This window comes from Abrus precatorius, unplaced genomic scaffold, assembly GCF_003935025.1.
Source record: "Abrus precatorius isolate BTA unplaced genomic scaffold, Abrus_2018 Scaffold5, whole genome shotgun sequence".
NCBI classification, from domain to species: Eukaryota; Viridiplantae; Streptophyta; class Magnoliopsida; order Fabales; family Fabaceae; genus Abrus; species Abrus precatorius.
The window spans coordinates 21,621,576-21,644,868 of NW_020874395.1; the positions used below are offsets into that span (position 1 = coordinate 21,621,576).

The window sequence follows — 23,293 nt, forward strand, 5'->3', positions numbered from 1 at the left end:
AATGTGCCAGAATGCACATCAATCTTAGTTTTAGCAGTTTTTAAAAATGCTCTACCTAAGATTATTGTAGGTTGATATGCATTTGAATCATCCTCCGTGTCCAACATATAAAAATCAGCAGGGAAAATAAGCTCATTTACTCTTACCAACACATCTTCTAAAACTCCCTCAGGATGAGTTGTGCTTCGGTTGGCAAGTTGAATCACCACTCTTGTTGGTTTGAGCTCTCCAATGTGTAGTGACTGATATAATGATTTTGGTATGACATTGATTGAGGCTCCAAGGTCCAACAGGGCTTGACTGAATTGTTGGTTCCCTATGGTGCAAGGGATTGTGAAAGTGCCAGGATCCTTGCACTTTGGAGGAATGCTTGGCTGAATGATGGCAGACACATTTCTACCCATGCTCACCTTCTCATCTCCCTTCAGCCTTCTTCTTTGGCGTATTTTGCGATCTGCTTGACCACTTCTAGGAGTGGGATATTAATTTCTACCTTCCTAAAAGTCTCCATGATCTCCTTGTTCAATTCTGCCTCTGCCAGCGTCTTATTCTGTGTCACTCTATTTGGAAAAGGCACTGGAATACTTGGTTCTGCTTCCCTGCTGCTGCTCTTTTTGGCTAGTTCTGCAGAATCTGATTCGTTAGCAGCATCATTTTTATCTTCACCACTTGCAGAATCTGAACCTTCTGCCTGGTTTGGTACTTGCAGCTCCTTGCCACTTCTTAGGGTGATAGCACTCACATTCTTTGGATTGGCCACGGTTTGGGAGGGAAGATTTCCAGATCCCTGTGATTTAAGTTCATTCATAGTTGTGGCTAACTGGCCAATTTGCGTTTGCAAATTTTGGATACTGACTTCTATTCTATGCTGGAACTGAACACTGTTATTTGCCATCTGCTTTACCAATTTGTTAGGCTTGGGTCTGCACTGCTGTTTTGTTGAGGGAATTGCCCTGGACTTGGACCTGCAAAATTTTGTCTGACGTATTGGTTAGGTTGCTGAGATGAGCTGGAATTACCATACCTTAAGTTTAGATGATCTCTCCAACCAGGATTGTATGTGTTGGAGAAAGGGTTTACCAGGAAAAATTCCAACAACTGTCTCATTAGTAGTCTCTCTCAATTCTGAACACTGATCTGTTGGATGGTTGGGGAGAGAGCAAATGCCACAAATAATGGTTGCTAGTGGCATGGTTTGCTGGGGCCGCTGCTGACCAAGAGCCATTTGCCTAACCAATGATGTCAACTCTTCAATTCGGTTCTCCATCCTTTGCTGGTTGGCATCAGAAGTTTGCACTTCATTTACTCCTCTAACTAAAAACATAGCTCGTGTACCAAATTGTTGTGCATTAGCAGCCATATTAGCAATCAAATCTCTGGCTGCAACAGGTGTTTTGTCTACTAATGCACCACAAGAAGCAGCATCAATCATGCTTCTGTCTATCAGAAAAAGTCCTTCGTAAAAATACTGGATTAGAAGCTGGTCACTTATCTGGTGATGTGGACAACTAGCACACAGCTTCTTGAATCTTTCCCAATACTCATGTAATGTCTCACCATTGATTTGTCTTATGCCACTAATGTCTTTTCTTATGGCAGCAACTCTTGAAGCAGGGAAGAATTTCTCTAGGAATTGCCTTTTCATGTCTAGCCAGCAGGTGATAGAGCCTGGATGTAGGTAGTATAGCCAATCTTTGGCAGAACCATCCAGTGAAAAAGGAAAGGCTCTCAGCTTGAAATTTAGGAAGCAAGTAGATTAATCCAGACTTTAGCTGAAAGTCTCCATTCAAAACAAGGTATTGGATGGCTAGAGCTTGATGGTTAACATCAGGTGCTGCAAGTTCCTTCAAGGTTCTATTAGCCATATTAGTAGTAATACGCTCGAAATCAGAATGCAAAGATTCAAAATGCACAAAAACATAATGATTAACACTACTAGTAGAACCTACACTGCTATCAATTTGAACCTCGATGAAGGAAAGCCTTTTATGTGTTTTACTTAAATGACAAAATGTCCTATCAATCTCAGGATTAAAAGGATGCAATTTGCCAAGGTTGGCTCTTGTCATGCAACATCAAACACATAAGAATGCTAGTCACAAATTTCCAAACACAATATGCTAACTGAGAAACAAGACCAACAAAAAAAATTTAAAATTAAAAAATATTATGGGACTACCACAGAAGTACTAGAAATTAAATTTCCTATTTTTATGAATTTTTCACTATTTTTAAAAATCGTAAAATATTAAAAAAATTGAAAAAGTGGTCTAAATGATTGAATTTTGGAAATTGAGGGGTTCACCACTCAGTTTAGTCCCTAAATTTTTTGGTATTAATCCTTGAATTTTTCTACTATGCCTGACCAAGTTTCAGCCCAATCTGAGTTAGTCCTTAGAAAAATTACCTTTTTACCCTTTTGCAGAAAAACACCTACCAGATGAAGGAATTGGTGAGAGCTCCTTTGGACAAGATTGATTAGTGTGATGAGTGCTATTTGGACACCAAAATTTAGCCTCAAACTCCAAAGTCAAATCAGACGTAAGTTTTCACCTTGAAGGCTTCAAGCAAAATAAGGTTGAAGCAAAGCACTGCAAAATAGACTAAACATAATACTAAACAGAATAAGGAAAGCACTCTAAATACGATTAAACACCTCAATGATCCCCGGCAACAGTGCCAATTTGGCACGGGGTTGTACACTTGTCAAAAATAAACCTAATTGCTATAGCACGAGGCAAGCAACCAGGAAAATTTCCCGAAGGATCACAGAGACAAATTAATCTATTTGGAGAGTATGTAGGACGGGGGTGGGGGGTGATATAGAATCAATAAAACAGAGTCAAAGTTGAAAGGATTAAATCAAGTGAAAAACACCTAATTCAAGAATCAAGAAAGAATAAGCAAACATTCAATCACGGAATCCCAAAATACATATTATTCAAATTCGGTGGTTAAAGACTAGATTCAACTGAGACCTCAAATTAAATCAAGCGATCACACGAAAACCTTCATGCATTTGATTAACACAAATTCAATTAAACTTAGAAACCTCAAAAAAACCTAATCGAACGTGTTAACTTTCTGAACCACTTAATTAACCTTAATTTTTGAAAATCAATTCATGCCCTTCAACCGAAACAAAACAATGAATTGAATTGCCTCTCAAAAATAAATCAACCGAAAACCTTCATGTTCATGATATTAATCGAAATAGAGAGAAACAAGAAAACAGGAAACCCGAATTTAAATATAAAATCTACAAACCGATTCTCATGAATGTTGCATTCCATTGATCGTTGAACTAGATAAACGAAACTAGTCCTCCATGGATGGAAGCTCATGAAAAGAACAATCTGTAAAAAAAGACAAGTCCCAAAAAAAAAAACGTCTTCAAAAAGAAAAACTCCCTATCTTTTATTCAAATCTGACTTTTCAAAATCTTCAATAACAAACCGTAACTTCCTCCTTCCAATTCGGCCAGGAAGCGTGTCTGTTATGATTTTTATTGACCTACCATTCAAGCCACGGATGTTAGCTTTCAAATGCCACTGGAATGAGTCGAATCGGACATTTGTGGGCCAAGATATGACCCAAACACTGCACTAAGGTCCAGAATCCGCGAATTGCATCTTCCAGCCCAGTTTTGGTCCAATTCTGTTTCTGGAGGCCATGATTCAGCCTTTAAACCCAATAATATAAAACTCAGCCAAAACAATACAATTAAGCATAATTCACAACTAATTAGGCCTATTACAAAGCTATCACAAGTGTATAAAAATTCATTGATCAGAGAGCCTGCAGAGGGCATTGGAAACTAAGTTAAGACTTAGTTCAACTTATCAACCACAGATCGACGGTTAGACAGAGAGGACCATCCAATCCTTGGAAGATTTATTGAGAGCTTGTGTGATCGAGCAACAGGGGACTTGGGAGGAATGTTTGCCATTGGTGGAGTTTACGTACAATAACAGTTATCACGCCAGCATTGAGATGGCATCATTTGAGGCCTTGTATGGACAGAGGTGAAAAACTCCATTGTGTTGGTATGAGATTGGGGAGGCTACTCTGTATGCGCTGGATATGATCTAGAAGCAGAATGAGCAGATCAAAATGATAAAAAAAAAAATGAAGGCTGCCCAAGATCGACAGAAGAGCTACTATGATAAAAGGAGGAAGCCTTTGAAGTTCCAAGTAGGTGACTATGTGTTTTTGAAGGTCTCACCTGTGACCGGAGTTGGGAGAGCTCTAAAATCTTGGAAGCTATCTCCTAAGTTCATTGGGCCATTCGAAGTGCTAAGTAGAATTGGTCCTGCAGCGTACCAAATAGCATTACCTCTGAATCTCTCAAACCTACATTCGGTGTTCCATGTGTCACAACTTAGGAAGTATGTGTTGGATCCTTCGCACATGATTGAACTTGACCCGGTTCAAGTGAGGGAAGATTTGTCTTATGATGTATACCTTGTAAGAATTGCAAACCACCGTATTAAGCAGTTGAGGGGCAAGGAAATCTCATTGGTGAAGGTAATTTGGAGTTCAAGTGATGATGCCACATGGAAAACAGATAGTAGAATAAGAGAATTATATCCCGACTTGTTTGTGTAATTGTAGTTTGGTTGAATTTTGGGGATGAAATTCCCTAAAGGAGGGGAGAGTTGTAACGCCCCAGATTTTTGTAATATATTTTGATATATTAATATAAGTATATATGTGGATTTTCATGTGTTTGTGTTTGATATATATATATATATATATATATATATATATATGTGATGATGTAGACTTGTATGAATGTGTGAATGCGAGTATGAGCATATGTATTGGTTTGTGGTGGAACTGGAATTGCTGTATATGATTAGAATTGGACTAAAAATAGGCTAAGTGTGAACTACAGAGGCATTTTCGCTGTAGTAAAGTGTCCTGAATGTAAGGGATGCGACTGTTGCATTCTCACTATAGCGAGAAGGCAACAGAGAGGGGTGCATTCTAGGTTACAGTCTCGCTATAGCAAGATTCTACAGAAACTAGAAGGCAGTTTAATCTGAGATTTTCTCTTTAGCGAGAGACAGTGTGGCTGTAACGAGAGTGTCGTGATCAAAGGGGTATTTAAAGGGTCTAGGGTTTAGGAAGCTCATTCCCACTCTTCTCTCTTCATTTCCCTTTCCATTCTCTCAACTTAAAACCCATTTTTACCGATTAAATTGCCTCTAAAGTCGTTTGGGAGTAAGATTGAAGGTTGGATTCACGTTTGGGGTGTTTGGAGGTAAGTTTCATGGTTAGGGTTTTGATTTCTTGTCCTCATTCTCTATTTTCTCTGTTTCCCTCGGTTCTCATGAGATTCTTCCATGTATTTGGAATGAAATTCGTGTGGAGAGCCTCTTCATTGTTGATTTCATGTGCGGGTCTTCAATCCTAGGTAAGGGGGGACTGTAACGCTCCTAATTTTGTAATATTAATTATTGTTATTTATATAAATCTAAATGCATATATGTGTGTACAAGTGTAAATGAATGTTATGGATTTACCTTGGATGCGTAATGATGGTGTTTTGTGTGTAATGAGTATGAATATATGTGTATATATATATATTGGGGATGTGTGTATGTATATACGTGTATGCATGAATGGATAGGGCTGAAATGGGCTAAGTGCCTAAGTGCAGGCCGTGATACTGGGCTATTCTCGCTGCAGCGAGAGGACTTTCGCTGTAGCGAGAGCGCCCTAGGAGAAAGGACTGAAACTGTCACCTTCTCGCTGTAGCAAGAAAGCAACAGTTTGGGGTGTATTTCTGGGTGCAATCTCGCTGTAGCGAGATTCTGCAGATACCAGAGTATAGTTTTCTCTGGTTTTTTTGCTATAGCGAGGGGGCGTCTCGCTGTAGCGAGAGTGTCGCGACCAGAAAAAAGATTTAAAGGGGGTTAGGGTTCAGGGAGAGTTATTTCTCCCTCTCCCTTCGAAATTCCTTTGATCCTCTCGTTTCCAAAGCCCTATTCAACCGATTATTGCCTCCAAAGCCGTTTGGGAGCTTGATTGAAGGTTGAATCCGTGTGGGGAACGCTTAAAGGTAAGTTTTAATGGTTAGGGTTTCGATTTTTCATCCCCTTTCTCTATTTTCGTGGTTCCCCTAGGTTCTCATAGAGTTTCTCCATGTGTTTAGGACGAAATCCCTGAAGGGGAACACTTCTTGGTGGATTTAGCGCGTGGGACATCAATCCAAGGTAAGGGGGCTCTATTCTACTCTTTTGTGCAATGAATTGTTGTTATTTTACTTAATATTGTGTTGTGGCTGAGTTAAGGGGTAGAAAATTGCTGAGAAATGTAATGTGGGCCATGTGTCGTGATATATGAACATTATATGTGTTGACACGAGCTTGATGGATGTGGATTGTATGTAAATGTTGCATGATGAATGAATATTGGCTATGTGCCGTGTGATGTGAAATGAATATGGGCCTAGTACCGTGTATTTGAATGCAAGGTGGGCTGTGTGTAAGCATGATCATTGCATGCATGAATGGAATATATGTGTGAATGGGCGTATTAGCGCCGTTGTGATGTGCTGTGAATGGTTCAGCAATACACTGGGGTGTCGAAGATGAGGACGGTAGGAATACCTTAGGGAGGAGAGAGTGGTGGTGATACCGACTGCGGAATGGGTGCACCACAGGCCACACACTCTCTTCCTGACTAGACCTCTGACCACTATCCTTGCTGAGCAACCATTCATGGTGTAAATTTGTGCTCACAGTACTATAGTGAGTGTGGCTGGTATGCGTATGCATGGATTTGTGTTTTGTACTTATGGATGTGAATTGCTGTCTGTGATTATGTTTGTTGAATGTATTGGGAAGGTTCTAGAGGTGAGACTCTATGTTGATTGTGTGTTTTGGATAGTGTAAAGTACTCACCCTTACATTCATTTTTCAGGTAATCAAGACGATCAGCACCGGACTCAGTGAAGGGATGGATGGACTGCTATAGGACAATTTTTATTTTAAAATTTGTTGTAACTAAACTAGTCTCGTAGCAGTCATTTGATATTACTTTGTAACCCTTCCCTTATTTTGAAGTATTTTATGAAAATTGGTTATTATAATTTGTGAAATCTTATTAAATTGAAATTAAATTTAAGGTGTTACAGAACCTTATCAAATTTTGCTAGAGATTCTTTTATTTGGCTATGTATGGCAATATGATTGAAATAGAAGGTGGATACACATGTGTTGATGGATATTTTGCATTAGGTATAATGTATTTTATGTTGGCTGATATTAAGTGTGATGGGGTGAGTTCATTGTGGTAGGGTCTGTGTGAAAATCTAATGTTTGTGTATAATGTGATTGAGAATGTGAATGAAATATGTGTAGATATGAAATGATGGGAAAGTGTATGATGGCATGTCGAATGTGAATGCAGATGTGGTTGTGTTTGAATATGTTGGAATGTCGTGAATAGTTCAGTGATACACTGGAGGTGTGAAAGATGAGGTGGTAGAAATATCTTGGGGAAGAGAGGGTGGTGGTGACACTGACAATGAGTGTGGGTGCACCATATGCCACACACTTTCCTCGTGACTTGTCCCCTGACTAACACTTTTTCGAGGGGCTTGTGACCGCACACGTTGTATTTGTGAGGTGGGGGCTAACCGGCGACATCCATGGTGTGAAATTGTGATCACAGTGTCACAGTGAGCGTAGCTAGCGTGCAGTGAGCGCACGTGGTTGTTGTTCATTAATTGTGTGATGGTGCAGTGAGCACACCGATATGTAAATTGAAATGAAATGTTAATTGTGGTGTGAATGCTTGATTTAAATTGTTGTTAAAAAACATGCGAAATGTGCAAGGTGACACTCTATGCTTACTTGTGTGTGTTAGATAGTGTAGAGTAATCACTTTTACATTTATTTTTCAGCTAACCAAAAGTATCAGCACCAGGCTTAGTGAAGGAATAGATGATACTGCTATAGGGCTCAGACAGTTTATTTTAAAATTATGATGTAATTGAATTAGTCCTATAAAACCCTTATTATTTTGAAACACTTCGATGAACATGTGTTGGAAAAACATTTAAATGAAAATTTTATTATTTCTATTTTGCAAAAATTTTATTTCAAAATTAAATTTAAGGTGTTACATTTAGTATGAGAGAAAATTGTGGTATATGACCTTGGGTCTCTCTAGAACCTTTGAGAAGTGTAAAGAAATGAAAATTTTGTACAAGGCACCCTATTTATAGGCAAAAATTTTGAAAAAATTTTTTTGGCACTGTTCACACCAACTTATTATTCATGCCGAATTTACTGTTCACAATGGATTTACTGTTTATACTCACTTTACTGTTCAATTTTTTTAAAAAATAATTTAAAACTCCATCTAAATTTATTCCACTACTAAATAATCCATTAATTAACATTTAACAAGTACAAAATATTACCAATCACTCAATAATAAATTACAGGTCTGACATCACTTAGGCGAGGACTCATAAGAAAAATATCTAGCTCTCTGGACGTCATCTCACTCAGGCAAGATAGGGCTCACTCAAGCGAGAATATCATAAAATAGTTGGGGAGATCACTATTTGCAAATCTCGCTCAGGCGAGAAGGGGCTCACCCAAGCGAGGATGGTTGATATGATTTTATGATTTTGTGATATGAAATATACAAAGAGATGGATGTTTCATGTTTGAATATATTGTGTTTCATGTAAAAATGATGTGTATTGTGAATATGCGATGGTTTGATTATATGATAAAAAGTATGTGGAAATATGGTGAAAAATATGTGTGAACATGAGAAATGGCATATGTGAACATGTGAATATACTTGAAAGAGTATGAGATGGAAAAAGATTATGTAAATAGTTACAGAGATACATTGGGGGAGTGGAAGACGGAGACGATATGGGACATGGTTGTAGGACTTAGTTATTTTGAGTTATATAATGAATATTTTTACTTTTATAGCATTCTTTTGAAACAGTTGTAAAACTACTATTTCTTTTTGTTGCTGATGAAAATTCTAGAATCTTTGTTTTTCTAAAGTACTTGTGAATTAATGAAATTTTACTCTATGAACCTTATATTATTTCATTGTTTCTTTCTTATTAGAGAGTATTTGAAAGAAAATTTACTTTACCATTTAAATATTTATGAAAAATTTATCAAATATTGAGAAAAGAAATATAAGGTGTTACAAATGTCGTTGTAATAATGCTATGAATGGTTCAGCAATACACTGGGGGTGTGGAAGATGGGGACGGTAGAAATATCTTGGGGAAGAGAGTGTGGTGGTGACACCAACAGTGAGCGTGGGTGCACCATAAGCCACACATTGTCTTCCTGACTAGACCTCTGACCACTACCTTTGCCGAGTGACTCGTGACCGCCCACGTGGTATCCGTGAGGTGGGTGTAACCGGTGACCATCCATGGTGTGAATCTGTGATCATAGTTTCACACCCCGGTTACCCCCGCCTCACAGATACCACGTGGGCGGTCACGAGTCACGTGGGAAGGATCTGGCACATACTGCTTGAGTTGTGACACAGGGAACACCGGATGTAGATTTGAGAGATTCAAAGGCAATGCTATCCGGTATGCTACAAGACCAATTCTACTCAGCACTTTGAATGGCCCAATGAACTTAGGAGATAGCTTCCAAGATTTCAGAGCTCTCCCAACTCTGGTCACGGATGAGACCTTAAAAAATACATGGTTACCCACCTGGAACTCCAAAGGGTTCCTCCTCTGATCATAGCAGCTCTTCTGCCTATCTTATGTAGCCTTCATCTTCTCCTTGATCATCTTGATCATTCTGCTTTTGAATCATATATGGTGCACACAGAGTAGCCTCTTTATTCTCATACCAGCACAAAGGAGTCCTACACCTCCACCCATACAAGGCCTCAAATAGTGCCATCCCAATGCTAGCATGATAACTGTTATTGTAAGTGAACTCCACTAATGGCAGGCATTCTTCCCAAGTCCCTTGTTGCTCAATCACTCAAGCTCTCAAAAGATCCTCCAGGGATTGGATAGTCCGCTTCGTCTGACCATCGGTCAGTGGGTGATAAGTCGAACTAAGCCTCAACTTAGTTCCCAACGCCCTTTGCAGGCTGTCCCAAAACCTCGAGGTAAATCTCGGATCTCTATTGGATATCACGCTAGTCGGAACTCCATGTAGTCTGACTATCTCCTTCACATATAAATCTGCAAGTCTCTCCAATTTATACTTCATGTTGATTGGGAGAAAGTGTGCAGCCTTAGTCAACCAATCCACTATCACTCAAATGGCATCATGGTTGTTCCTAGTTCTCGGCAACCCAGAAACAAAGTCTATAGAAATACTGTTCCATTTCCACTCAGGGATCTCTAACTGTTGCAACAACCCAAGTGGACGTTGGTGCTCTACCTTTGCCTTCTAACAACTTAAGCATCTAGCCACATATTCGGCCACATCTCTCTTCATTCCATTCCACCAAAAACTCTTTTGGAGGTTTTGATACATTTTGGTCGCACCGGGGTAAAAACTCATCCTGCTTTTATGCGCTTCCTTAAGTATCATTTGCTTCAATTCAACTCATCCACTTGGGAAATGAACACTCGATTCTGGAACTTAATCACCCCGTTCTCATCGCAGTGGAACTCCAAGTCCTTTCCCTCACCCTTTTGCCTAATCATGTCTTGTAGGAAGGCATCTCCCTGCTGAGCATCTTGAACGTATACCAAGAAGTCGTTATGAATCGTTGTCGCTCTGAGATACAAACTCCCCGGTCTCACCTCCTCAATCAGCTCTATCTCTTTTACCATCATTTCTTCCACGTGCAATAACTTCCTGCTCAATGCATCAACCACCATATTTGCCTTATTAGGATGGTAAGACAATGTGAAATCATAATCCTTAAGGAATTTCATCCATCTCCTTTGCCGTATGTTCAGCTCCCTCTGATCAAGAAGGTATTTTATGCTTTTGTGGTCACTGAACACTTCAAACCTTACTCCATATAGGTAGTGCCTCCATACCTTAAGAGAAAAAACCACTGCAGATAATTCCAAGTCATGCGTCGGATAGTTAACTTCATGTGGACATAATTGCCTCAAGACATAGGCAACCACTCTCCTGTCTTGCATCAAAATACACTCAAGTCCTTACCCGGACGCATCACAATACACATTGGACTTCCGCTCCAGGTCGGGCAAAACTAATATAGGCATTGAAGTCAACTTTATTTTTAGCTCCAAGAAACTAGCTTCACACCCTTTGGTCCATTTAAACTCTTTTCCCTTACGGGTCAGCTTCGTTAAGGGTAAAGCTATCTTAGAAAATCATTCAATGAACTTCTTGTAATAGCTTGTTAGTCCTAGAAAATTCGGGGCGTTACAAAGTCACCTTCTAGCAGGTTTTAGATGTGGAAGTTACTGTAGACTTGATGAGCGAAAATTTTCTTTCGTTTGCCAAAAGATTTGTCGTCAACCTTCATCAAAATATGCAGAAAAATTTATGTAGTCTAGAATGCAAGCCTAGGTTGTCTCCAACGACTTTGGTTTGTAACATACATTAAACATGTTGTAAACATTTACTATAAAAGCAATTAAAGCAAGGGGGTTTTGTGTAATTCCAATTTTAATGTAAAGGTAAGTGATGAAATTAATGAATCCAATTAATGAAATGTGCAATCCTTAGTTTGTTCATGTAATTCTATCCCTATCCCTCTCAAGATTCAATACTTTTCCTCTTCCTTTGAATTAGGGTAACTCAAAAAGCAAGAATTAACCTTAATGTCCTATACAAATTAAGTAATTTACATGGGCTCCAACTATTTTCTCCAAAATTACGCAATCTTACAAATTAGCTTAGGATTAAGCAAACTAAGTTAGGAATTTCATTAAAATGAATTAGGGTTAATTAAGCAATGTCCCCTGTATTCAACCATTAATTCAATTCAAAGAGTTGAAAAATGTAAATTCATGAAGGAAAGGGAATTATATTGACATTCATACCCAGGAATTCAAGAATTCATAAAGTCAATAAGGATTACAAGAAAGTTTAGCCCTCCATAAGGATGGGTCTTACAAATTCAAGATGAAAACAAGGAAAATTCAACATCATCAATGCAAGAATTAAAGGAAAATGAAGAGATATTGTAAATCAAACCCTAAGATTGGCCTTGGCTGTCACCCAAGGATCCTAAGCTCTGCAAAATGCTCCCAAAGTGGCAAAAGAATCTAAAATTATGTAAAAAGCTCCGTACCCTAATTTCTCAAATTCTATTTATAGTGCAGAAATTTTCGCCCATAGTAACTACTATGGTTTCATAGTGATAACGCGCAGTAGTTACTATCGCTCCATGGTGGCCACGCGCAAGTCCTGTGATTTGGGCCTCTCTGGAGTTATCACTTTGGTGTCATAGTGATAACGCGTAATGCTCCATAGTAGTTACTCTCGCCCCATAGTAGCCACGCGCAAGTCTTGTGCTTTTGGCCTCTCTGGAGTCTTCACTTTGGTATCAGAGTGATAACTTTCGCTGCTCCAAAGTGTCTACTATGGTTCCAAAGTAAGCTCGCACAATACTTCTTTAAAATGGGTCTTTGTAATTGTTACTATAGGTTCATAGTGATCACTTTAGTTTGCCTTTCTGAACTTAGCTTGCTGTACTGTTCACTATGGGATCCAAAGTGATCACTTTCGTCTCAAACTTTCTCAAATGCTAAAAATCCATGGAAAAAGTCTAGAAATTCCTACACAATTATTCAAATGATCAAAATTGTAAACTATATCTATGTAAATCAAAGTAAATTAACCAAAAATTAAGAAACCTATGATATTTGACCAAAATGATGTTTTTATGTTATTTACACTTCCTAAGTATACTTTTTCTATTAAGAAACATCAAAATGACAAGTAAAAATCCAATAAAATATGGATTCATCACAACCCCAAACTTAAACTTTTGCTTGTCCTCAAGCAAACCAAAACTCAAGAAAGTTACTTGTAAGAAGGTTGGATTTCTCCAAAAATTTTCTTTCAAAATTTTCATTCCAAGATCAGACTCTAATTGACACTTCCAATGTTTCTAAAATCATGGATTCATTGAACAAAGAAATCATGCCCAAATCAATTATTTTCAAGCAAAGTCCCACTAATTTGAAACAAAAATCCAGCAAGATTTCATGCAATCCACACAGTGCAAAGAAATTATCTAGCTCACAGGATGGTGTTTCACTCTTAACTCAGAAATGTTTTAGGCTAAGTGTTTTTCCTCAATTCATGCATTTTGCCTCACCCTACCATATGATTGCCCATATTCTCAATCTCCTTTGCCTAGATACAATGAACCACCTATCAAGAGGACTTTGTTGGTCACAAATGGATTAAGTTAGGTTCAATTTTGATCAAGGAGGGTCAAAAGCTCAAGTGGGTTTTTAAGAGAAAGGAATTCCTTTGAGTGAGTGAGTACAATAACTAAGAGTGGAATGTATTAAATGATGCAGCAAGTGAGATTCAAGCACTCTTTCACCATATTTTCATTTACTTTGCCTTATGTGGAGAATCCTTTTTCTATCAAAATGACTTGCTGTATTTTTCTTTTTATTTTTTTTCATTCATTCATCATCATTTTTTTAGACTTTGACAATCATTCTCTTCTTCAAATTCAAGCAATTTTTTTTTTGACATGTAATATTGACATATAAAATGCTCACCACCCTAAACTTAAGAGCTTGCTTGTCCTCAAGCAACTACAATCATAATCAGAACCCCAAACTTAGTTTCTTGCATTGACTCTTGATGCAACTCAAAAGAAATACCTCTCTTAAGGTAAGAAGATAATTTTACAGACTAAGTTTGGCAAAAAGAAAAATGCGGAACAAGGAAACTTAGGTGCAAGGGTGTTCTAGGGTAGGTGTGTGTGTGCAAAGATGGCCTCAATCATTTAGATGAAAAATTGCACAATGCATATTCAATTAAGAAATAGGGCAAGTTCTAGAGGATTGAATGCAAATATACATGTTATAATGCACACAGAAAAGAATGTGGAGGCTCAATTCTCTACCATGGTAAAAGGCGATAATTACTTAACAACATGTGATCATAGTTCACCTTACAAGAAAATATGCGCAACATGGTAGGAACGATAATATTCAAAAACAGAAAATGATCATGAGTTGAATGGGAAGTGCAATCAGAATATAACTATGGAATTGCAAAACTAGACCAAATTAAAAGGGAGATAAAGAAAATATTTTTTTTATTTTCATTTAGTACTGTGCAAGGAATATAGACTAAGAAAATATGGAAGCGGAGGTCAAATTCATGCTCCTCTTGATGGAACTGAGGGCATTTTCTGCACAAATATACACAAAATTTAGTATAGGGAGCAAATATAAAGCCAGAAAATGGAATAGATATATATATAAGTGAAAATGTCTTAAATTGTTCAGAGTAAGAGTGATAATACGAAAATAAAGTAGTAAAGATGGAAATAGGAATGTGCAATATTTACAAGGAAATGGTGGTTAACAGTAAATACAGGGAAATAGCAGAAAGTAAGTGAAAAGTGAGTGCAGTGAAAAAGAAACTAAGACTAAATAGCATCTTCATCAGAGTTGGAAAAGGTAGAGTCATCATCATCATCATCATCTTCTGCTGCTGCTGGGGGGTCTTCATCTGAGGCACTGAAGCTGCTATCATATTCTTCAGCTCTGGCAGGGGCAGTAGGAGGAAAGGGTGGAAAGTCACTCTGGATTGCTGCTCGTAGGTAAGGGGCACTGAAAGTAAGGGCTTCATAAAGCTGCGTGGTAGTCATCCCCAACTTCTTCCCTATGTTCAGCAACATTCTGTCCATAAGTGTCATGAAGGCCTTCTGTCCAGCATGAATGGAGTCCTACCTCAGAGCAAGCTGCTTCATCTGCTCCCTCATCCTCATTGGAGTGTCCTTTTTGTAGTCAGCTAGTAGGGATAGTCCTGGGTCAGCAGTCTTTTTGGGTTTGAAGAAGTCCTTCACCATTGCTGTAGAAATAGGAGGGGTTGCTCTAATTTTCTGCAGGTAGTCTCCAAAATCTACCCCAGCATCTTGGCATAGCATGGTGATGATGGATGGAAAACCCATGGAATCTCTGCTCCTGCTCAAGATGTCCATGATGGCACTGCTGATTACCTCACCCATATGGATGGGCATGCCTGTCAGAATTGCATAAATAAGCTCTACTCTCTTCACTGCTAATGTAGAGGAGTGGAGGATTGGTATGAAAGAGCTGAGAATGAAGACACTCCAGACTTTTGCTGCAGGGATGAGGTGCCTTGTTGTCAAGTTTTTGGGCTGCATCTTGCAGTCAAATTCCCAATTCTCACCCTCTTTGCAGACAGATTCAAGGATAGGCTTGTAGTCCTTGTCCTCTTGGATGTTGAAGGTGGTGAAGTCCAGTTGGCCAGCTGATTTATGCACAGTTGGAATATTCAAAACTCTCTAGATGTTGGAGGGGGTGAAGTTAATCAGTTTTCCCTTCATCATGCTGTGTTTGGGAGGGACAGTGTCGCCTTTAACCCTCATTGCATTGGCAAAGAACTCTTGGGTGATTTTCTTCCACCCATTACCAGCACAGGTCGTGAAAAGGTCCCATCCTCTCCTCTGAATCTCCTCTTCAAATTGGGAATAGGTGCCTTCTTGAATTTCAAAGTTGCGGTCCTGCACCAACTTCCTTCTCAGGATGTTTGTTTTGAAGTATTCTTCATGCTCCAATGACTTGGTATAGAGTGCAGAGGAAGATGCACCAGCTATTTTGGCCCTCTTGGACCTTGGAGTGTTCTTCCTTGGTGTATTGACCATATTTGCTGTAGAGGAAAAGAGTCTGTGTGAGATATACATTTATATTATGCAACAACTATGTGTATCAACTAAAATAACATTCAACTGGATAGTGAAGGATTAAACCAGAATATTGGTGATGGGGTACAATGCCAAAGTGATCACATTATGGTTCAGGCAAGACAGCAGCAAGGCAACCAAATTTGAGATGGACAGTGATGCAGCAAAATGAAAATAAGTGCATAGAAATCAAACAAGTAGTAGCATGCCACTATGTATGACAACAAAGTGTCAAGAAAGATCACTTAGAGAATATAGGACAGTTTCTATGCAAGCAATTGACAAGGATGCTCATTTTCAATTAGCAGAGAGTAAATAACAGGGAATTATGCATGTGTGCAGTTAGGAGGACAAGTGATTGTCATAACACAAGGACAGATTCACAGACAATTGTATTCAGCCACAATTAAGTGGTTCTTTTGGATTTCAATTTAGAGTGGCTGTTGTAAGGCAAAATTCATGGTCCATATGCAGAGTAGTTACAAGGAAATGTAGCATGGTGTTGGGTTATTGCTGTTCATATGCACACACACTTGGGGATTTCAGAGAAAGTACAGTGAATACCTTAGAATGACAGTTATGCAGCAAGCACCATATAATCCAAGTAAGACAAGTTAAGTTATAATGAAACAGTGATTGTCATACAGAGATGGGACTATTTTAGTGGCCATTATATCAAAACATGCAAAATAATCACCACCAGGATTGAAAGTAGTTACACTATAATGCAATAAAGGCACAAGAATAGTAATTAAGCTAAGACAACAACTCTCAATCCCTTGTGATCAGACATGTGCCCTGCAAATAACAGAATTTACAACACAATTGTTATGTATGAACGGTTCAAGCACAGACAGGGTAGTCTCAAATTCTAGAATGTAGAAATGAAATAGAAGTACATATGTGTGCAGTAAAGTGAAAATGGCAATCTGAATTAACCAATATGCAACAAAGCAATACATCCAAAATCACAGTGAGAATTATAACATAGAAATTGAAAATTTGGAGTGCAAGTATACATGGTGTGGCAATTGTTAAGTGCTGAAATATATGTATATAATAAGAATTGCAGCACAGTGTTGTCAATGAAAGGCATGCACAGAAGAATGAATTATCAAGCAAACACACAATCTTAATTCCTTTCAATCAACAAGTCAGACTTTAAATAACAAAATGTTCAAAACAATTTCAGTGCAAAGGCTTTGAACAGAATTCCCAATTGACAGTAATCATCCAAAATGCATTGGGTGAAACTAAGATAACAGTCCAGACCCTGTGGCAATCATGTTAGCTGTAACACCTAACTTTGCCAAAATACTACCTTATAACTCTACAACTAAAGACTTCTATAAAATGGTGTACTAAAAAATAAGTGTAACCTGAGATTACTAAAGGAATCCCATATTATAACTAAAGGAATCTCCTTATTTCGGAGGCACTTAATTTTGCGATCGCCGATCCGGTGGGGTGTAACTTTGAAAGTTAAGTTCTCCTTGAGGGGTAGGTGGTCGACTTTGATAACATGGGATAGATCGGGAACATATCTCCTAAGTTGAGACACATGAAATACATTGTGAAGTTTAGACATGTTCAAGGGTAAGGCAATTTGATACGAAGATCCTCTTATCCTCTTAAGGATTTGGTAAGGGCCGATGAATCTAGAACCAGGCTTTCGATGCTTCAGAATTCAACCAACACCCGTATGTGTGGTGACCCTTAAGAATACATTATCTCCTTCCTCGAATTCCAGCGTATGCCTTCTTTTATCGTAGTAGTTCTTCTGTCTGCTTTGAGTTGCCTTTAGCTTTTCCTGAATATCTCTAATTTTCTCAGTAGTTTGCTGGACTATCTTTGGACCGATGAGTAATTGTTCTCCTGCTTCGTACCAACACAAGGGCGTTCTGCATCTACGCCCGTACAATGCCTCGAACGGAGCCATACCAATGCTAGAGTGATGACTATTGTTATAAGTAAATTCTATCAGTGGTAGATTTTCATCCCAACTTTTGCTACTCTCTAGGCTGCATACTCGTAGTAGGTATTCTAATGATTGGATCGTCCTCTCAGATTGCCCATCGGTTTAGGGGTGGTAAGCTAAACTAAGACGCAACTTCGTTCCCAGAGTTTGATGTAAACTCGTCCAAAACCTCGATGTGAAACGTGGGTCCCTATCAGAAATGATACTCTTGGGAATTCCGTGCAGGTGAACAATTTCTTTAATATAAAGTTGAGTCAATTTTTCCATAGAATATCTAGAATTTATGGGAATAAAGTGGGCAGACTTGGAAAGTCCATCTACGATCACCCATACCACATCATGTCCCGTTGACGTCCTTAGAAATCCCGATACGAAATCCATCACAATGTCATCCCACTTCCACTCAGGAAATTCTAGGGGTTGTAACTGTCCAACTGGTCGTTGATGTTCTATTTTAGCCTTTTGACAAGTCAAACATTAAGCTACAAAACTAGCAATATCTTTCTTCATTCCTGGCCACTAGAAATCTTTTTTAGGTCTCCGTACATCTTAGTCGATCCAGGATGGATACTAAATTGACTCCTATGAGCCTCTTCAAGAACCTTTCTTCTAAGCTCATCCTTATCTGGCACACAAATTCTCTCCTTGTACTTGATCAATCCGTAGTTATCTTTGCATATATTGGGTTCTCGCCCTTTCTCTTTGGCTTTCAATCTCCCTTGAAGAAATTCATCTCGCTCTTGAGCACCCTTGATCTGATCTCGGAATTGATTAGTCACTCGGAGCACTCCATAAATCAAGCTATTGGGTCTCACTTGAACTTCCAGATTAAGACTTTAGAATTGTTCAAGGAGTTCAAATTCCTTTACCATCATTGTTGAGGCGTGTAATGTCTTTCAGCTTAAGGCGTTAGCTACAATATTAGCCTTTCCAGGATGATAATGGGGTTCAAAATCGTAGTCTTTAAGAAATTCCATCCATCTCCGTTGGCGCATATTTAGCTCTCTCTGATAAAAAAGGTATTTCAAACTCTTATGGTCGTTGAACACTTCAAACTTGGACCCGTAAAGATGATGTCTCCAGATCTTAAGGGCGAAGACCACTGTAGCTAATTCAAGATCATGGGTCAGATAATTCCTCTCATGAGGACGCAATTGCCTAGATGTGTAGGCCACTACCTTCCGCTCTTGCATTAGTACACACCCGAGTCCTTGGTGAGATGCATCACAATACACTTCAAACTTCTCTTGGGGTTCCAGAAGAATCAATATCAGAGCCAAGGTCAATCTCCTCTTCAACTCTTGAAAGCTAGCCTCGCATTTTTTATCCCACACAAAAGGTTGATCCTTTCGGGTCAAACGGGTAAGAGGGGTAACAATCTTTGAGAACCCCTCAATGAATCGTCGATAATATCCGGCAAGTCCCAGAAAGCTACATACTTCAGTCACTGTCGTGGGCAGCTCCCAAAGTAGAACAGCTTCCACCTTGGACGGGTCAACCGCAATTCCCTCCTTAGAGATAACATGTCCCAAGAAATTTACCGCTTCTAGCCAGAATTTGTACTTTGAAAGCTTAGCATATAGTTCCCTCTCTCACAAGAGTTCCAAGACAATCTTCAGGTGCTGCTCGTGTTCTTCAGGACTTCGTGAGTAGATGAGAATGTCGTTGATAAAAACTACCACAAACCGATCCAAATAAGGGTGGAACACACGATTCATATAATCCATGAATATAGCGGGAGCATTAGTCACGCCAAAAGGCATGACCAAATACTCAAAGTGACCATATTGCGTTCAAAAAGTCATTTTCAGAATGTCATCCTTCTTGACTCGAATTTGGTGGTACCCTGACCTCAAGTCTATCTTTGAGAATACCGATGCTCCTTTTAACTAATCCATCAAGTCGTCAATCCGAGGCAGAGGATACTTGTTCTTAATAGTTACGTTGTTAAGCTGGCGATAATCCACACAGAGTCGCATACTTCCATCCTTCTTTTTGACGAGTAAAATAGGGGCTCCCCACAGAGACACACTTGGTCTAACAAACTGCTTCTCAAATAACTCTTCCAGCTGTTGCTTCAATTTAGCAAGTTCTACCGGTGACATTCGATAGGGTGCCATGGAGACTGGTCCAGCACCGGGAACCAAATCTATAGAGAATTTGACTTCTCTTTCCAGAGGCAATCCAGGTATATTCTTGGGGAAAACTTCTGGATATTCACGAACAATAGGTATCTCATCAATCATAGGATCATCCTTAGGGTCCTCAATAGCAAGAATTGCAAAAACTTGCGGTCCCACGTTCCTTGGAGTATGGGTACACTGAGCATCTTGGCCTTCTCAAGCCTCATCCTTGGTCCTTTTATCATTATACGGATTAAAAACTAATTTCTTATTTGGACAATCTAACATGACATGGTTGGCAGAAAGTCAATCCATACCTAGGATAATATCCAGTTCAGAGAGGGGTAGACAAATCAAGTCGACAAGAAATTCTTCACCTTCTAAACAAATATTACAATCACGACAAACAATGGAGGTGGCAATAGAGGGACCAGCAGGGGTAGAAACAAAAAGATTCCCGATCATAGGAGAAATAGGTAACTGCAACTGTCTCACACAATCATTAGAAATAAAAGAATGTGTTGGCCCTAAATCATATAACACCCTTAAAAAAACATCATTTATAACACACGCACCTTGGATCAGACCTTCCAAATGAGTGGCTTCACTACCGCTCATCGTGTACATGCGTCCCCTCATGTTAGGTGTCCCAGAAGGATTCCTAGAGTTGCCAGGGTTGGGCTGATAACGATTCCTCATTTGATTCTGACCTCCACTGTTATTGCGATTCCCAGTCCAGTTTCTTCCCTTGTCGTTTCCTCCCGCATCCTTTCGCTTCAGGTGACAAGAGAAGCTATAATGAGCCTGTTGACCACATCTAAAACAAGTCACAGGATTAAGACAACAATCTCGCTGGAAATGGGGTCCTCCACAGCTATAGCAACGTAGCTCAAGTTGACTCTGTCCTTCATGATCCAATTTTTTAATGCTAGAGGGATTTCTCCTTGGCTGATGGTCAGGATGACTCTATGGCTTCTTCCCATCTCGTATCTCCCTCCTCTTGAAGTCAGAACTTCCCTCACTCCTTTGGGTCCAGTATTCTTCCACGCAGCTTGTTTTGCTTTAGTGTCATCTTCATAGATCTAACACTTATCCACTAATTCAGGAAAATGTGCAATCTGTTGGTAGCCAATTGCTTGCTTGATATCAGGTCGAAGTCCACTTTCGAACTTGGAGCACCTAGCTCGATCATCAGCATGAGAAAAATAGAAGCAATACCTTGACAATTCATCAAACTTGGCCGCGTATTCCCTTACACTTGTACTTCCTTGCTTTAGGTTTAGAAACTCCAGTTCTTTTCTTCTCTTAAGATCCTCAGGAAAATAGTTTTCAAGGAATCTACGCCGAAAGGTTGGCCAATCAATCAATCCCATCCGTTACCAGTTGTTGGCGAGTGATTCTCTACCAATGTTCTACCTCGCCCACGAGCATAAATGCCACATAGACAACCTTCTCACCATCTGGACACGCCATGGCCTCAAATATTTTCTCCAACTCCTCCAACCAGAGTTGGGCTCCATCAGGGTCAAATCCTCCGCGAAAATGAGAGGGTTGATTCTTACGAAACTCAGATAATCCTCGGTTTGGAGCTGGCTTGTGTTGCCTCTCCAGGATACCTACCACTCTTTTGAGTAAGGCATCAATAGTCGCATTCCTCTGTCTCCAAGCCATTGAACTCTGAAAAATAAGTCACAGGCAAGTAAGACAGCAGGAATACCCTAAAGCTAAGAATCACCATAAATCAGAATAATAAAACCTAAGGCAAAACAATTCATCAATCAATTCACACAAGTATGGGTAGTTAGGACCATACCCAGGGCCGAATGGATTGAACTGCTCTGATACCACTAAATTGTAACACCTAACTTTGCCGAAATACTACCTCATAACTCTACAACTCAAGACTTCTATAAAATGGTGTACTAAAAAATAAGTGTAACCTGAGATTACTAAGTCAACATTATACCGAATCTACACAGAATCACGATCTTATCGTAGGAAAATAAACATCATCCTTAGGACCTCCTCTCGGTCTGCTCAAAACGTACATATTATTATGCATAAACAAAAATCCAATTTATTGTACAATTCTAATTAAACCGAGATAATAAACATGACAAGGTAATTTCACTTGAGATGGTCCAGCGCGAGATATATATATACATTTTAAAATTTCCTTAGCATTTATCAATATGTCTCTAAATTTTCCCAGAGTAAACGCATATAAATAGTGGAAGTAAGCGCATGATACCTTATAATCAGATCATAAAAGAAAAATTCAAATCCAAAACGAGAAGCATGTAGATAAAAAGAGTAAATTATTATAAGTCTTCCATTCAAACGATTCAAGGTAAAACTACTTAAAACCAAAAACTCCCAAAGTTCAGTATTTCAAAACAACCAACAAATAAAATAGAAAACAACCAAGTCCTATGAGCAGTATTCGTCCATAATAAAGTAAAACAGAAATCTACAAATAAAACTATAATGGAAAGGAATCCTCACTACGGTCGGATTCCATTCTATCAGAATTGAGTTCATCGTTTACGGGCTGAGGGTGAGGTGAGGGCGGCAAATCGTCCGGGTCGCTGTCGATCCATCCAATGGTAGGCGGTGGTGATTGCGAGGTAGGTGGTGGTGGTGAAGGGCATCGGGTAGAAGGTCCAGCTTCCTCGGATAGGGGTGCTCGAATGCTGAGAGAATGACGGGGTACAAGCCTGATGAAAGACTCAACAACTTCAACGTCTTTCCACTCAGGTGCGGGTGCAGGAGCAGGGCTAGGACAAGGGGTAGGTTCAGGATCAAGGTCAATGATGGTCTTACCTTTATCGACAAAAGTTTTAAGTCCTTTGGCTGGAGGTTCTTGAGACAATGGAGAAGGAGGAGGTGAATGAATAATAATACTCCGTTCAGGTGGTAGGGGTATGGAGATTTCAGTAAAAATGTGGTCATTCCAGTCTGGCTTCCATCCGTCTTCAGCGAGAGGTCCCAGGGACATGGAGACCATCCCCTGATACATGAGGCGGCGCGTTGCTGGGTCATAGATCCATCCCTCCTTCCCTCTGGAGTCCTCCCCCTAAACTCTCGCTCGGATTGGATCCATCTGTCACGCAATCATGCAATACACAAAAAACACAATAACAGAGCAAGGATAGAAAAGGTGAGCTCAAATACAATCATTCATAAAAAATTGAATAAGTAAGAAAAGATAGCATCAAAATAATTACCAATTCCTAGTTCAGTAAAAATATAGTTATAACAGAATACCCATCAAACAGTCACCAAACGCAAGTAAAGTCAAAGGATTCATCATAGCATAATTGAA

At 39.3% G+C, this 23,293-nt stretch overlaps 2 protein-coding genes across 2 annotated transcripts; both read right to left on the reverse strand.

Moving 5' to 3' along the window:
* Positions 1 to 424: 424 nt before the first annotated feature.
* LOC113866909 lies at positions 425 to 2,069 on the reverse strand. The gene is made up of 3 exons (XM_027501708.1): positions 1,827 to 2,069; positions 1,020 to 1,732; positions 425 to 965 (listed from the first exon to the last, which is right to left on the reverse strand). Exons 1-3 carry the CDS (start codon positions 2,067 to 2,069, stop codon positions 425 to 427), a joined length of 1,497 nt encoding a protein of 498 aa, XP_027357509.1.
* Positions 2,070 to 19,734: 17,665 nt separating this feature from the next.
* LOC113866910 lies at positions 19,735 to 21,341 on the reverse strand. The gene is made up of 4 exons (XM_027501710.1): positions 21,066 to 21,341; positions 20,544 to 20,772; positions 20,286 to 20,495; positions 19,735 to 20,180 (listed from the first exon to the last, which is right to left on the reverse strand). Exons 1-4 carry the CDS (start codon positions 21,339 to 21,341, stop codon positions 19,735 to 19,737), a joined length of 1,161 nt encoding a protein of 386 aa, XP_027357511.1.
* Positions 21,342 to 23,293: the final 1,952 nt, after the last annotated feature.

Coding starts and splice junctions, on each gene's coding strand:
- LOC113866910 (XM_027501710.1), bottom strand. CDS start 21,341: ATGGGATTGATTGATTGGCCAACCTTTCGGCGTAGATTCCTTGAAAAC. Junction 20,496..20,543: donor TTTGGAAGGTCTGATCCAAG/GTGCGTGTGTTA, acceptor TATATGATTTAG/GGCCAACACATTCTTTTATT. Junction 20,181..20,285: donor TGAACTGGATATTATCCTAG/GTATGGATTGAC, acceptor AGGCTTGAGAAG/GCCAAGATGCTCAGTGTACC.
- LOC113866909 (XM_027501708.1), bottom strand. CDS start 2,069: ATGACAAGAGCCAACCTTGGCAAATTGCATCCTTTTAATCCTGAGATT. Junction 1,733..1,826: donor AGGAACTTGCAGCACCTGAT/GTTAACCATCAA, acceptor CTAAATTTCAAG/CTGAGAGCCTTTCCTTTTTC. Junction 966..1,019: donor TCATCTAAACTTAAGGTATG/GTAATTCCAGCT, acceptor AAAATTTTGCAG/GTCCAAGTCCAGGGCAATTC.